Source organism: Eutrema salsugineum, unplaced genomic scaffold (genome assembly GCF_000478725.1).
Source record: "Eutrema salsugineum unplaced genomic scaffold, Eutsalg1_0 scaffold_7, whole genome shotgun sequence".
Classification (NCBI taxonomy): Eukaryota; Viridiplantae; Streptophyta; class Magnoliopsida; order Brassicales; family Brassicaceae; genus Eutrema; species Eutrema salsugineum.
Window position 1 is genome coordinate 6,196,236 of NW_006256486.1, and position 15,070 is coordinate 6,211,305.

The following is a 15,070-nucleotide window of genomic DNA, read 5'->3' on the forward strand; positions in this document are numbered from 1 at the left end:
GAATGAATATAGGAGATATATTTGTATAGCTTTTCAAGCATAGGGTTTCCAGTGCTAGGTTTTGTTTAGATTGCATAAAATAATGAATATGGGCCGACGATATCGAAGTCTACGCCGTTTGTAAAAAGATTTGGTTAATATTTTTGGAATTATTTAATTAACTAAATTTATTTTTTCTCATTAAGGGATAAGAGGATTAACCATCTGAAACTCAATGAAAGGCCTTCATTGCTTATTTTGAACTCATTTTTAATATATATGATGATATATTGATGTAATGGCAACATTAAATAATATTTTGACTTCAAAATACTTTTTGATAGTATTGTCGAATATTATGGCTTTTGAATTTTGTTGACCAAAACTAGTTTAATTATTGTTGGGTTGAAAGAAATTTAAGATAAGATTTTCATAGATATTTAAGAAATAAAAAAAACAAACAAAAGAAAGATCCTACAGCATTTTTAGATCACATTACACACATTACATTAGTATTATACATTACAATTTCTTTATTTGAGTAATTAAGCTGCAATGGCGCTGTTTAGAGCTTCTGCTAATGCAACATTTTCATTAACATTATTCTTCATCATGTTACCACATGCACCGTTTTTTTCAGCCGCCTCCGCAAAGCACCTACCACTCTTCTTCTCTGCCACCACCGCAAAGCACCTGGCACTGTTATCAGCCGTCACCGCAAACCACCTAGCACTCTTCTTCTCAGCGGCCACGGCAAAGCATCTAGCACTCTTCTTCTCAGCCACCACCGCAAAGCACCTAGCACTCTTCTTCTCAGCCGCCACCGCAAAGCACCTAGCACTCTTCTTCTCAGCCGCCACCGCAAAGCACCTAGCACTCTTCTTCTCAGCCGCCACCGCAAAGCACCTAGCACTCTTCTTCTCAGCCGCCACCGCAAAGCACCTAGCACTCTTCTTCTCAGCCGCCACCGCAAAGCACCTAGCACTCTTCTTCTCAGCCGCCACCGCAAAGCACCTAGCACTCTTCTTCTCAGCCGCCACCGCAAAGCACCTAGCACTCTTCTTCTCAGCCCCCACCGCAAAGCACCTAGCACTCTTCTTCTCAGCCGCCACGGCAAAGCATCTAGCACTTTTCTTCTCAGCCGCCACGGCAAAGCATCTAGCACTCTTCTTCTCAGCTGCCACCGCAAAGCACCTAGCACTCTTCTTCTCAGCCGCCACGGCAAAGCATCTAGCACTCTTGTTCTCAGCCGCCACCGCAAAGCACCTAGCCCCCACAGCACTCTTCTCAGCCTCAGCAAAGCACCTAGCACCCGCACGGGGCTTCTCAGCCGCCAACACAATTGGAGTCGTCACCGCGCTGGCTTTCCAATACCTTTGACCAAATATTTCTTCCCATTTAGTAGTAGTTCCGGAGAAAGCAGTCTCGAGCTTCTTATCTTCGCTTATGTCATCAGAGTCTGTATCATCATCATGCTGTAAGATGTTACCAAAGATCATTTCCATATCCTTGTAGTAAGAAGAAGGGTTTAGCTGATGTGTGTGCCAGATTAGATCAATATCGTAAGTAGGAACACTGATTAGTTTGATAGACTCTTCGCGGTTTCTCTTGATCAAGTAGAGAAATGCTTTGTATCTACCAACAGCTTCTTGCATAATGGTGTCACTATCTACATGGGCTCTTGAAACCTGTATGAAAGATTAGAAACCTTGTGAAACATAATGAATGATCAGAGTTGAAATAAATTCCAAAAAAACTTCAGTTGTAGATAAAAGAAAGAATCCATGCTTCTATCACAAAATTTTCAAAATAATGTTGTAATAATTACAAACTTTTAGTTCTGTAATTAACTTTAAATAATTTATTAATTGTTACCTCAGAATAAAACGAACTTTGCCTCTTGACAGCCGAAACAAGATCATAGGTGGTGCATTTCTCAACAGTTGAGATATCCTCCGGCTCTGATATTGCCTTATCCAAATCAAGATCATAAGGCTCCATAGGATACAATCTCTTCCATAGATTCTCAGTTTGTAATTTGCAGCTTCCATTTTCAGAAGATACAATGTTGGAATTGTCAAGAACTCTCCCGTAGAATTGCTCACAATCAGACTTGTACCTCACCTGGATGATTAACAAAGTCATGAGCTATATATTTCATAGTGTGCATTTTGCATTTGTGAAGTGTATGCAAAGATATATAGATTACCGGATTAAGCCTGTGGCAATGCCAAACCCATTCACAGTCAAAAGGAGGGACTAATGGTCCTTCGAAGGTCGGGGAAGACTCGGAATATTTGGCTAGCAAAGGAAGCCAGAAAGCATTGTATCTAAACCCCAAAAAAATTCACCAAATCACTCAAATTTCTGAGTTTTGATAGAAAAAAAAAACCTAACCAAATTTTATCTTAATTCGTTTAATTTAAAAAAATTGATACATCGTATGATGCCAACCGATTCAGTGATTTTGTCTACCTGTAGATGGCTCTTTTGAGTATAGGACCATCGTAGAGACACCGGTTCCTATCAACAACTCCGAGGAACTGAAGTTGTTGCTTGGCAGCAGCAAATAGGTCAACGCTTATCTCTATCTTTTGCGCTTCAAGCCACTCCAATGTTTGCATCATTTCTTTCTCCATCCTTAAGATTTTGGAAATTTTACCTGTCAACATATGAACAAGAATAATTCATGAAAATATAACTTCGTGGATATCAATGAGCAAAGATTGCCGATGATTTTATGAGAAATTTTTCTACCTTAAAAACAAGAGACCCCAAACTTTTGAACTTTTAACATCTTGAAGAAAAACACATTTGACAAGGATGAACAAAAATATTTCAAACTATACCTCAGGAAAATTTTCGCTGATGATTGACGAATAAGCTGATTCGAGTTTGAGTGAGGAGCTAGGGGCTATCAAATGCTGCTATTTATAACGGCTTCTGCTCTCTTCTGTACGTAAACACAAAGGGACGTTACTTTCTTCTGTTTGCCACTTGTACATCATCATTAGCCAACTCTACACAAGTGGAAAGTAGAAACTAAGGTGGAAAAAGAAAAGAAAAAAACCAAAGACAGAAAATTGAGAAATGGAAAAAGAAAAAAAAAACTGACAGTTTCCAGTTTTTAGAACAGATTTTGGTTTTTTTTTTTCCAAAAACTAATTTTTCATCAAATGATTCTCGTCAAAAGGATTCCTTAATTTTTGTAAAAATTAGATTTTCTAAAGATTAACCAATTTTTCGTAGAAACTAGAATTTCTATTCTATGGGTTTTCCCCCATTAATTGCCTGAGATTTTTATTTTTTATTTTTTGAAAAAAAAATCCTTCTAATTTTAGACATCAACTTTTTATAATAGAAACAACTGCATACTCTTCTCAACCAAACACACAAATACAAAAAAAAAATCTCATGTTACAAATCAAGCTGAAATTTTTTAGGTAAAGTTACTTAGTTACTTTTATATATTTTATCAAATTTTTATTTATAATTTTTGTAGTACAATTAATTAAAACTATTATACATATACTGTAATTTCTTATTATACATTTTTTTAAAAAAAGAGTAAAATGTGCCAGATGACTTCATTACTATTCATAATTAGGTAGATATTGTGTATTTTTCAATATGACGCTCTTACCCCTATATACCCAATTCTCTAACTCTCTATCTTCCTCGATCTCCGCCGATTTCATCTCTTAATTGGTCTTTTCTTTTCTCTCTCGTTCCCTGTAAAAAAAAGATTTTCTTATTCTTCTTCTTCAATGCCACCGTAAAACCATAGAAGATAATCTCCAGTCTTGAAGGTTGCTGCTTCAAGCTTGAGTGAATTTCTTTTTCCTTTAACTTTTTCGTTGAATTTTACCGACAATGTGACGAATTCCCATCTGGGTATTCCTTTTGAATCAAGTAGTACAATGATTCAAAAGGTTCTTGATGATTTACTACTCAGTTTCTTCGTCTATTTACTGAGTTTCGCTAGTTTCTCCGCCGCGCAGAACGGTGTTGATGATCCGACTATGCAAAATCTCAAATCGAGCCTAAATCTCACATTAGATGTCGACTGGTCTAACATTATCTTCGGATTTTAAATTAGCTTTCTAAATTAATTGTTAGATGGCTAACATTTATTTACTATCTATATCATATAAATGTTTAGATATATCTCTAACATTTCATTTAACTAGTGAGAAAATCATGAATTTACAAAGGAAAAAAGAACAAAAAAGGCAAGAGAGATCTGTTTTTGAAAGTTTTGAAAAGATTAAGTAAGAGAGATCTGTTTTGTTTTGACTTTTAACAGAAGGAAAAAAAAAAGAAAAGAGAATTTGAAAACTTTTTTTGAAGATAATTTAGCATTTAGAAACGTTTTGGTCGAAGAATAAAGATCGTGAATGAGAAAAAAAAACAAAACAAATCTATAAATCTAATTTGTTGATTTTTAAGAAAAAATTGGAGATTTAGATAGATTTTTATTTCTTAACCAATGTAAATATTTATTTGAAAATATTTTTAAATTTTTCTCTTCGAGTAAAAATATGTATTAATATTTTAATAGTAAAAACTAAATAGTGAAGGTAATATTTCAATGCAAAAAATTAAGGGGTTTTTGGTAAAAATAACCCAAAACTTGACTTTGAATACAAAAGTAGACCTCTGAAAAAATATTTGACAGATATAACCTAAAAAGGTAGTGAAAAGACCATTTAATCATGTATGAGTAAACAAAAAACGGAAGTCCTAATTACCGTTTACACCCTGACGAAGTCTACTAAAGGGAAAAAGAAGTCTAATCGAAATGAAGTCTACTAAGTAATTAAATTTGTAAATTTAATTTTAAAATTTATAAAAAAATTAGTTTGGTATCAAGTTTACAATTATAAATTCCGTAATTGTAACCCAAATGTACAGAAATTATTTTTTGATATTGCTAAATGGAAATGTATGTTTTTAAATTAAGTAGAAGTAAATTTATTATTTAGGTTTTAAAAGTTGTAGACTTCTATATTGAAGTCTACTAAACCGAATAAAATAACCTAACCGAAATTTTAACCGACATTAAACCGGGAATAACTTCCCTTAACCAAGAAAAACTGCCTGTAACCGGGTAAATTTATCTAGACCCCGTAAAATTAGTAACCCTAACCGAAAAAAACTTACCCGAACCGTACGAAATTACCAGACTATATATACGAATTTTCCAGATCCCATTAAAAAAAACCGTCGAAAGTTCGTGTAAGAAAAAAAAGTCGAAGGCGATTTCTGTTTCTCTGCTCCGGTGCCGCCGACATACAGAACCGCCGCCGATAAACTCGTTTAGGCAAGTTTTCTTTCTCCAACCACACCCCCATGCTTCCCTACTCCTCCGTATTCATCACCTTTCCGTTTTCGTAGCCACCAGTTTCCAGATCTGAAATTAGGTTTTTTTTTTTTTGCAGATCTGCTTTCGCCGTTGGAGGTTAACGTCATTTCCTGCCTCAAAACGGTTAGTAGATATTGTTCTGAAGTTATATACTTAGCAATTCTTATATTTCTTCTATCTTCGTGTTATTTTGTCCGTCGGGTTTGAGTTAGATCTGTCCGTCTGGCATTTTCTCGACGCCAGCTTCATCTAATAACGGCGGTAAACACTATAAACTTTGAAGATTCCATTTGGATGATTTGTTTTAGTAGACTTCATATACAGTATTTATCATGTATTGATTGCTTCGGTTGGGTTCAGTAGACTGCATATGCAGTATTTATGATGTTTTGATTGCTTCATGTGGATTCCGTTGACTTAATATACTGTTTTTTTATGTTAAGATTGCTTCGGTTGGCTTCAGTAAACTTCTCGACTCGGATTGTACTTAGAATGTGAAAGTAGACTTCATTTTGAAAAAGTAGACTTCATTTTGAAAAAGTAGACTTCATTATGAAAAAGTAGACTTCATTTTGAAAATGTAGACTTCATTTTGAAAATGTAGACTTCATTTTGAAAAAGTAGACTTCATTCATGTATAGTTTCAAACCATTACTAGTTTTTCTCATTAGAGCTTTGTTACCGTTGATGCAGAAATCTGTGTTAGATAATGGTGGCCTCTGAATTCCCTAGAAGACTGTACACCAAAGGGTTTGAGCCAGCCCCGGATAAAAGCATCGGCTATTATTCTGATGATTATAGGCTGGTACCTGCACTAAAGTCAGCTCTACAAGAGGATGAATGGGAAGAGATTTACGAGTCACCGTTGGGTGTCTTTTTAAAGTTCCACGACTTGGATTTTGGTTGGGCTTCTAGGCTGGTGCACCACATGCTGACCTTTCAGATAGTTTGCAAGCAGAGGTACGAGATATGGAGCCTGATTGGTACCACTCCAGTTCGGTTTTCATTGCATGAGTTTGAGGAGATCACCGGACTCAACTGCGGGTACGTGGATGACTTGGCTTTAACTGATCTTGCGCTTTCTGATGACACGCGTGCATTTAGGGAGCTAATGGGGGTTAATGCCGAGTCGGGCCCAAGCACTATCGAAATTATTGAAGCCTGTTCCAACTGCTCATCATGGTCTCGGGATGATAGGCTGTCGTTGGGTTATCTTGGGATCTACGCTGGTTTCATAGTGGCAACGAGACCTGGCTTATCCACAAATGTCAACCATGCCAGACTAGTGATGGATCTCGAAGGTTTTAAGGAGTTTCCATGGGGATGAATTTCTTTTCAGCATTTGATCAAGTCTGTTAAGGAGAAAGATCTCAGCAAAAACATTCATATAGAAGGATTTGTGCAAGCTCTTCAAGTGTGGGTGTACTATGCTCTGTCGGATTTTGCTGCTGAATTTGGCAAACCATTGCCAAATGATATTCAACCTCTTATGCTGGCTTACAAAGGATCAAGAGGACGAAAGAACGTCAAAGCCAACATGCTAAAACAGGTACTGTATTAGCGTAGTAGACTTCTATGTAGTAATGAATTTTCAAAGTAGACTTCATGTGTAGACTTCTATATGTACCATTGATAGTGTGAGACTTCAAGAGTAGACTTCTATGGTAGACTTCAGGAGTAGACTTCATACGTAGTTTTTCGAGGCTTCATATGGCTAGTAATTCATTTACTTATTGTGTTTTTCCAGGCTCGCATACAGTGCTGCGTGGCTAAGGACTTGGCGGATATGTTTCCCGTGTGGGATGATGACGAACAGGATCCAGATATTGTCAAGATTGTCAATGCAATCCATGACCCCCATTTTAAGTTCTCAAAAAACCATTGGCCTTTGGAAGGTGTTTTGGGTGCACACATCGTCAAGGCAGAAGCCGGAAAGAGGAGCCTTCCCTCAGATGAATCAAGTCGCAAGAGACCCTGCACAGCATCTACCTCTGCCGCCTCATTCGTTGGTGATGAAGGGGTCGGAGTTGTCGCTACTATGAAAGCGCACTTCGACCAATGCTTTAAAAGCTTTTCAACCAAGATGCTGAATGGTCTTGGTAGCTGTGAAAAACAGATCAAACGTCTCACCGAGAAGGTTGAATCTGTAGAGCGTGCGGTAGAGGAGTTGACTACAGGGTCGGCAAAGCACACTGAGGAAGAGGTTAAAGACAATGTAGAGCCAACCCAGCAGCAGGGCACTGGATCCAAGAAGCATGAAGGGGTTAGTACCAAAAACCCTCCGCCTATACGAAAACATTACATGCGAACAAGATCACACAAAGATAGGAACACTTAATACTAATGTCATTTGAATTCGAACATGTTTACTAGTGTTATGTACCATGTGAGATTATTTACTTATGTTTTAAAAACTAGTTGTTTACAATTTTCAGACTATGATGAAACATGTTACTAAATTATAGCATTGGTGTAGTCATTTGTATATTCATGCCTGTTTGTGACAATAAACTGCAGAGTAATTCAGATAAAGATGATGCTCTGATGAAAGATAATGTCAACGTTGGTGCGTGTGAGAGTGTTAACGCCCTCGGGGATGTAAAAGGAAAGAAGGCTGCCATGACGGAAGAAGAGGCCCCAGAGCCTATTTTTTGTGAAATTGACCCGAAGATGTGTGATGTTGACTTCGACGCGGTTGCACTAGCCAAAAATGCCAAAGCCAGAGCAGCGGCTCAGATAGTTGCCCGAGCAACGAGTGCCAGACACCGACAACTGCCTGCGACACAGAAGAGTCCGTTCTTAGGAAACAGCACCGCAAAGTCCATCATTCCATCGTCGGCATCTCACTCCGGCCGTGTCCGTGGATATGATCCTTTCGATCAAATCGGTGTCAAGGCGAAGTATACCACTCTAATGAACTTTATCAAAGCAAACCCGTAAGTAGACTTCTATACGTATATAAGTAGAATTCCTCATAGTATTATTTTCTGTATAACTTTTTCACTTATACAGTGCCTATCCAAGACGCCCAAAAAACTCTTCGATCGACTGGTATTACATTCTCCGGACACCGACGAAATGGCTAGCTGATACTGTTAGTGTTTTACTTTCTCATATTAGACTTCATGTTTAGACTTCATACGTAGACCTATTATGTAGACTTCTATAGTAGACTTCGTTTGCAGACATAAGACTTCGTTTGCATACTTCACTCATGTCTTATTTTCATCAATGTGCAGCACATGGAAGCTTACATTAACGTACTCAGGCTGCGATTATCCAAGCATCCGGAGTGGTTTGTATCCGACCGGATTTGCTTCCTCAACTCCATGTTTGCTACTGTTTGGAGGCGTGACTAAAATGACTTCAAAAACTCTGAGCCGAATGCAGATGGGTCTGGAAAACTTCTACCGCCTGGAGCGTATTTGTACTACACTAGCGAATTACCTATCTACTGCCAGACTAAGAAGACGTGGGCATATGATGTCGATTATTTGTACTCCATGTTGCACATCAGGGGGGACCATTGGATAGCTATATGGGTTTCATTTGTGATGAGGCATATCACGATATGGGATAGTCATGCGGGAACCAAACATGCATCTGACGCCCAAATTGACGAAGCTGTGGAGCCTCTTGCTGTTATGATACCCTAACATATATATTATCAGACCATGACATGGGCGTGCTCCCTGTTTCACCATATCTGTTTCTGACATTTTCAATACAGACTTCATCTTCACCATCATCTTCATCTTTCACTTTACCGTAGACACTGTAATCTTCTCCGTCAGAGTAAGCTGCATCGTCGACATTTTCTCCATCCTCGTTCACATCAGAACTGTCTGCCTCATCATCGGTAGAATGTTCTGAATTTTCCTCAGACTCCTCACCTAAATCTTCATCTGATCCTTCCTGGTTTTCCTCAGTATCCATCTCCACTCGACTGGACACACAAAGACGTACCATATGCACTCTGCTTAACGCAATCAAGCTTGAAACTTGTCTATCATTGGTGACATGCATTGGAGGTGTATCTGGAGCCATAGTTTGCAACATTGAGACTGATAGTGTGTAGGTTAACTCGATGAGCTCAGTCTTCTTTCCCAAGTTATAATCATCTCGCGCCATCTCAGTAAGCTCCCCCAAGGTGCAACCATCATTCAAAAACCACATTCTTCCACCTTTGCCCATGTCAACAACAAAATGCCATGAATTCTCCTCAATCTTCCACTCACCGTACACAACTGGAATTTGAGCCATTCTCTGAAAAAATAACCATATAAACAAATTAAAATATATTAGCAAACACTGCATAGAGACTTTTTGTATCAAGAGTGGACTTCTACCGAAAAGAACATTAGTAGACTACACGACGAAGTCTACTTTGATAAGCTAAGTACATAAAAAATCGAAACTTCTGATTCAACAATAAATATCCAATGAAATGAAATAAAATTCACTGGGTATTTCAATCACTTACTAAGAAGCAGTTATAAACCAAAAAATTTGAAAAATAGTTTATAAATTTGCTTAAAACGCGTTTTAAAAAAAACGTCTAAAAGTAAACTTCTAAAGCAGACTTCGAATGTAGACTGGAGGAGAAGTCTACTTTGATAAGCTAAGTACATAAAAAATCAAAACTTCTGATTCAACAATAAATATCCAATGAAATGAAATAAAATTCAATGGGTTGTTCAATCACTTACTAAGAAGCAATTCTAAACCAAAAAATTTGAAAAATAGTTTATAAATTTGCTTAAAACGCGTTTTTAAAAACACGTCAAAAAGTAGACTTCGTAAGCAGACTTCAAATGTAGACTGGATGAGAAGTCTACTTTTTCATTGAGAAGTCTACTAATGAAGTCTACTAAAAAAGGTCATTTTTGCAATTGACCAATCTGTTGACTTTTCCTTCAGTAAACTTCAGGAGTAGACTTCAGTCAAAAAAGGTTACTTTAGCATTTGACCGATGCATTGACTAACAGAGTAGACTTCTATTGTAGACTTCATGTTAGAGTAGACTTCTCTGACAGTCTACTTTTGAAGTCTACTTTTTAAATAGAAGTCTATGGAACAAAAAAGGTTATTTTTGCAATTGATTTTTTTGAATAGACTTCACAATGAATTCTACTCAAAAAAGGATTCCTTCTAAGTTTGACCGAACAAAATAAGTAGACTTCACAAAGAAGTCTATAATTTGTAGACTTCTTTGGGAAGTCTACTGAAGTTTTTTGGAAATTTTTTAAATTTTTTAATTTTTGAAAAACAGAAGTCAAACACAAAAATGACCTATACGTTTTTGGTCAAACTACAATAGTAACTTTAAAGTAGACTTCGTATGCAGACGTAAGCACTAGACTTCATACGGAAGTCTAAATCAAAAAGTCAAAATACGGTCAACTACAAAAATAACCTCTTTTCTTTAGTAGACTTCTTGAGCCTTCAAACGAAGTCTACTAAGTTTTTTTTTGTTTTCAAAGGATGCTAGTAGACTTCTCGTGAAGTTTAACGAAGTCTACTTTTTAAAAGTCAATTGCAAAAATAACCTTATGTTAACTAGTAGACTTCAGTATAATTCACGAGAAATCTACTTTCGCGATATAAAAACTGAAATGTGGAGAAATTGAAGTGCGAGGATTACCTTTAACAAAATTTGGCTCGCCTAAGTTTCTCTTATCCACACAGAACTCAGGATTTCACCGAAATTAAACAACCCAGGTGTCGAGTAACCAGAAATCACCGAAAAAGCATGGCGCGAAGCGTTGTAACTTTGCCCAGATGTTTTGGAGAAGAAATTATGAAAGAATGAGCAAGGTTATAAGTGAATGAGGTCAGATATTTGTTTTATTACAGCTTTAAAATTGGTTGAGAAGCATTTATTCCATTTTCATGGTTGTTCATGGTGGTTGAAAAAATTGAAGAAGATGGCATTCTCGTAATTAAAAGGTCTTTAGAAGGTCCAAGGAGACTTTAGCCAAATTAAAGAAAAATCGAAATAATAGATGTATAATGGCATTTTCGTTAATAGTTTAAGTGGGAAGGATAAAATTGTGAGAAAATAGCAAAAGTTGGAGAGAGAACAAAAAGAGGTTAGTTTGGTGTTTGACTTTGAAATGGGTTATAAGTGAAACTCTCCCTAATATATACTGTATATGTTATATACATCATTTTTAGTGATATAAAGTAGTAATTTTTTTAAATGATGTTAATTCAAATTTTGTAAATACATCAATTATTTAATTGACATAAATTTAAATTATTTTATTAGTCTTTTTGAAGTGATATAAACTGATATGGTCCCTCTTCAAACCTAAGAAATTTGTACTGAAAACATAAAATAATTCTTTAGATAGTAATAAATATATCTTTTTGGGTTTTTCATAATATTTATAAAGAAACAATACAAAAACACTGGAGTTCAACTCCTATAACAACATAAACATGGGAAAGTGGTTGAACTGGTTCCTTACAATCAGAAAGACCATTTCAACTTATTAGCATAAACAAGAAATACAATTATGCAGAAAAACAAAGACCGAGTCTCTTAATTAATAAACCTTTTGTTGGACTTACGGCCTCTTGTGGATTGTCATCGTGGACCTAGGTCGAGAGGCCCACCCATCTGCTCTGCATCAATACTCCCGTCCTGAAGATGAACCTTGTCTTCAAGGTTCGTTGTGAAATCAAGAAAGCTAGTTTCAAGCTGAGCAAGGGATTCCCATGTAGTATCATCGGCTGAGAACTCTTGCCACTGCACTAAAACTTCTGCTTCTCTGTTACTGCCCTGCTTAGTCCAACGAATATCAACAACCTTGTCGGAAATAAGTTTGAACATGCTATTGTCACGAAGTGGTGGAAGCACACCCATATTCCTGAGCCAATCCATCGTTTAAGCAAAGAAAAATGAAAGACCGGATGTATTTTAGTACTTTCAAGAAGATTCAGACGATCAGCAACTTGCCCCACGTTCGCTAAGATCTAGAAAGGTTCATAAAACCGATGAGAGAGCTTCTATAAACTGCGACAAAAAGTGTTTTCTGTCTATATGGTTGGACTCGCAACACCACCCAATCTCCCACACTGAACTGCACATCCCAGCGTTTGGAGTCAGCCAGTTGCTTCATTCTATTGTAAGCGGCTGTGAGATGGTCCTTTCGCTCTGCGAGAAGCTCATCTCGTGTAGCTAACTGCTGATCAATCTCTCCAATCACTGCAGAACTTGGTTCATACACTAGCATAGGGGGTGGTGCACGGTCATACAACGCTTGAAAGAGAGTGGTCCCAATTAAAGCATGAAAAGACGTATTAAACCAAAATTCACCACAAGGGATGTACGAACTCTACTGTTTTGGATGGTGATGTACCAAACAGCGCAAAAACTGCTCGACACAACGGTTGACGACTTTGGTTTGGCCGTCGGATTGAGGGTGATACGCCGTTGACATGCGCAATTGAGTGCCTGCAAGTTTCCAAAATTTCTTCCAAAAGGCACTAACAAAGATTGGGTCACGGTCACTCACAATAGATCGAGGAATGCCATGTAGCTTCATCACGCCACGAACTTAGCCACCACAGTTGGTGCGGTGTATGGATGTGTCAATGGAACGAGATGAGCAAACTTAGAGAGTCTGTCAATGACCACCATAGTGAGGTATGACCATTGGATTTTGGCAGACCGTCTATGAAATCCATAGAGATGTCTTCCCACACTTGTGATAGAATTGGTAGAGATTAAAGCAATCCTACAGGTGAGAGAGAAGAATAATTTGCTTTTTGATAGACTGTACACGTGTGACATATTTGCGGACTACTCGGTGCATTAATGGCCAATAAAATTGTTGAGCTAAACGTTTGTAAGTGCGAACCGTACTCGAGTGTCGTCCCATAGGTGTATCGTGGTATTCCAAGAGAGTTTGTGAGATAAACTTTGACCCATGTGGAATAACGATGCAACTGATGAAACAGAGCAATCCATCGCTCCACATAAAGGTTGTCCTGGTGATGCTTTTGCTCTCTTTTCCATCGCTACAAGATAAGGATCAGTGTCTGCAGCTTATCGGATTTCTTCCCACAGATTCGATTGTTGAACGAAAACTGCGTTAAGGCTAGGGAAGTCGCATCGGCATGATAGATCATCAGCAACGGCGTTCGTCGAATCTGGTTTGTAGGTGATATCATAATCGTAGCCGACGAGTTTCCCCATCCATCGTTGTTGCTCAGGGTGAGAATTTGCTGTTCCAACAGGAAATGGATACTTCGCTGATCGGTCTGGATCTGAAAACGGTGACCCAGAATGTATAGCCTCCACAACCTGATTGCAATGACAATTGCCAACATCTCTCGCATAAGTGGACCAGCTCTGCTTAGTTATCCAGAGAGATAAACTCATAAAAGCTCTCGGTTTTCTATTTTGAGTCAGCACCGCACCAATTCCATCACCGGAGGCGTCTGTTTGAATGACAAACATTGAATTAAAATCAGGCAAGGCCAACATCGGTGTTGTTATTATTGCCGATTTCAACCGCTGAAATGCTTGTGTCACCTCCTCGGTCCACATGAATTTTTCTTTCTTCAATAATAAGTTTGTCAGTAGTCTCGTTATTAGCCCATAATCTGGGACAATTTTTTTTTTATAATAACCCGTCCATCCGAGAAAGCTGCGTACTTCAGTGACTATAGTAAGAGTAGGCCATTCCACCTTTGCTCGAATCTTGGAGTGATTAACCTTGACTCCTTCGCCGAGAGTATGATGGATCCAAATATTAAATTTATTTTCTTCTGAATTCACACTTCTTCTTTTTGACAAAAAGTTGGTGTTGTTGAAGGATCTCCATAACGATCCGTACATGCTGTAGGTGCTCTTGCCACGATGCGTTATATACCAAGATGTCATCAAAGAAAACAAGCACAAACATCAGCAATTGCTTGTGGAAAATGGTGTTCATCAACGATTGGAAGAAAGATGGGTGCGTTGCATAATCCGAAAGGCATTACCAGATATTTGTAATGCCCGTTATGCGTGCGAAAAAGCGTTTTTGTGCACATCGTTTGGATGAACACTCACCTGATAGTAAACGGCGGTTAGGTCAAGTTTGGTGAATGCGATCGCTCATGTTGTCCTTCAAGCATGTCTTCAACCGTCTAAACCAATCCTTCACCGTCGTTGCGTTCAGGGTTCTGTAGTCGGTGAAAAATTGCCATGACCCATCTCTTTTATTTATGAGTAACACTGGAGCAAGCACGTATCAATCCCGATTTCATCATGTCGTTGACTTGCTTTTCAATTTTCTCCTTCTGGAAATAGGCGTACCGATACGGTCGGATAGTGATACGATCCTAGGTGATTAACTCTGAAGCAAGGGCAATAGATGTGCCGATATGATGGGTGGAATGCAGCGATGATGCGATGGGGTGGCGATGGTGGCTGGTGGATCGGATCGATGGTTTGAGATGGTGGTGTGATGCGGCGGATCGAGTGAGATGAGAAGGTGGACGTGGTGTGATGATCGATTAGGTGATGATGGAGAGATAGAAGAATCTCTTGTAAACAGATTAGTTTTTAAGAGATTCGAATTTCAGAGTTTTTAGTTCTCAGAAATCAAGGAGAGAAGAACACTTTAAAAGTTTGATCAAAATTCTTCACTCCCTAACACTTAGGCAATTTTCTCTTTTTTATAGACTAAGAGAGAAAATCGCAGCCCTAATAACAAAATTACATGGAGT

At 38.0% G+C, this 15,070-nt stretch overlaps 2 protein-coding genes across 3 annotated transcripts; one reads left to right on the forward strand and one right to left on the reverse strand.

Moving 5' to 3' along the window:
• Positions 1 to 388: 388 nt before the first annotated feature.
• LOC18010406 (glycine-rich domain-containing protein 2) lies at positions 389 to 2,880 on the reverse strand. 2 transcript variants are annotated; one of them, XM_006393398.2, is made up of 5 exons: positions 2,829 to 2,880; positions 2,455 to 2,641; positions 2,189 to 2,309; positions 1,855 to 2,103; positions 389 to 1,667 (listed from the first exon to the last, which is right to left on the reverse strand). In XM_006393398.2, exons 2-5 carry the CDS (start codon positions 2,616 to 2,618, stop codon positions 525 to 527), a joined length of 1,677 nt encoding a protein of 558 aa, XP_006393460.1. In that variant the 5' UTR covers positions 2,619 to 2,641; positions 2,829 to 2,880; the 3' UTR covers positions 389 to 524. The 2 variants fall into 2 exon arrangements, with proteins under 2 accessions (XP_006393460.1, XP_024006258.1); XM_024150490.1 differs by lacking the exon at positions 2,829 to 2,880 and adding an exon at positions 2,737 to 2,752.
• Positions 2,881 to 6,053: 3,173 nt separating this feature from the next.
• Positions 6,054 to 8,703, forward strand: LOC112082997. Its single transcript, XM_024150721.1, has 6 exons — positions 6,054 to 6,629; positions 6,684 to 6,893; positions 7,092 to 7,607; positions 7,862 to 8,280; positions 8,357 to 8,438; positions 8,584 to 8,703. Exons 1-6 carry the CDS (start codon positions 6,054 to 6,056, stop codon positions 8,701 to 8,703), a joined length of 1,923 nt encoding a protein of 640 aa, XP_024006489.1.
• Positions 8,704 to 15,070: the final 6,367 nt, after the last annotated feature.

What these genes read in the sequence shown, in the direction of transcription:
- LOC18010406 (XM_006393398.2), bottom strand. Translation starts at nt 2,618, where the DNA reads ATGGAGAAAGAAATGATGCAAACATTGGAGTGGCTTGAAGCGCAAAAG. An exon ending in ATTGCCACAGGCTTAATCCG is followed by an intron (nt 2,104 to 2,188) that starts GTAATCTATATA and finishes TTAATCATCCAG; the next exon opens with GTGAGGTACAAGTCTGATTG. An exon ending in AAAGTTCGTTTTATTCTGAG is followed by an intron (nt 1,668 to 1,854) that starts GTAACAATTAAT and finishes TCTTTCATACAG; the next exon opens with GTTTCAAGAGCCCATGTAGA.
- LOC112082997 (XM_024150721.1), top strand. Translation starts at nt 6,054, where the DNA reads ATGGTGGCCTCTGAATTCCCTAGAAGACTGTACACCAAAGGGTTTGAG. An exon ending in ATGTCAACCATGCCAGACTA is followed by an intron (nt 6,630 to 6,683) that starts GTGATGGATCTC and finishes ATTTCTTTTCAG; the next exon opens with CATTTGATCAAGTCTGTTAA. An exon ending in AACTTTATCAAAGCAAACCC is followed by an intron (nt 8,281 to 8,356) that starts GTAAGTAGACTT and finishes TCACTTATACAG; the next exon opens with TGCCTATCCAAGACGCCCAA.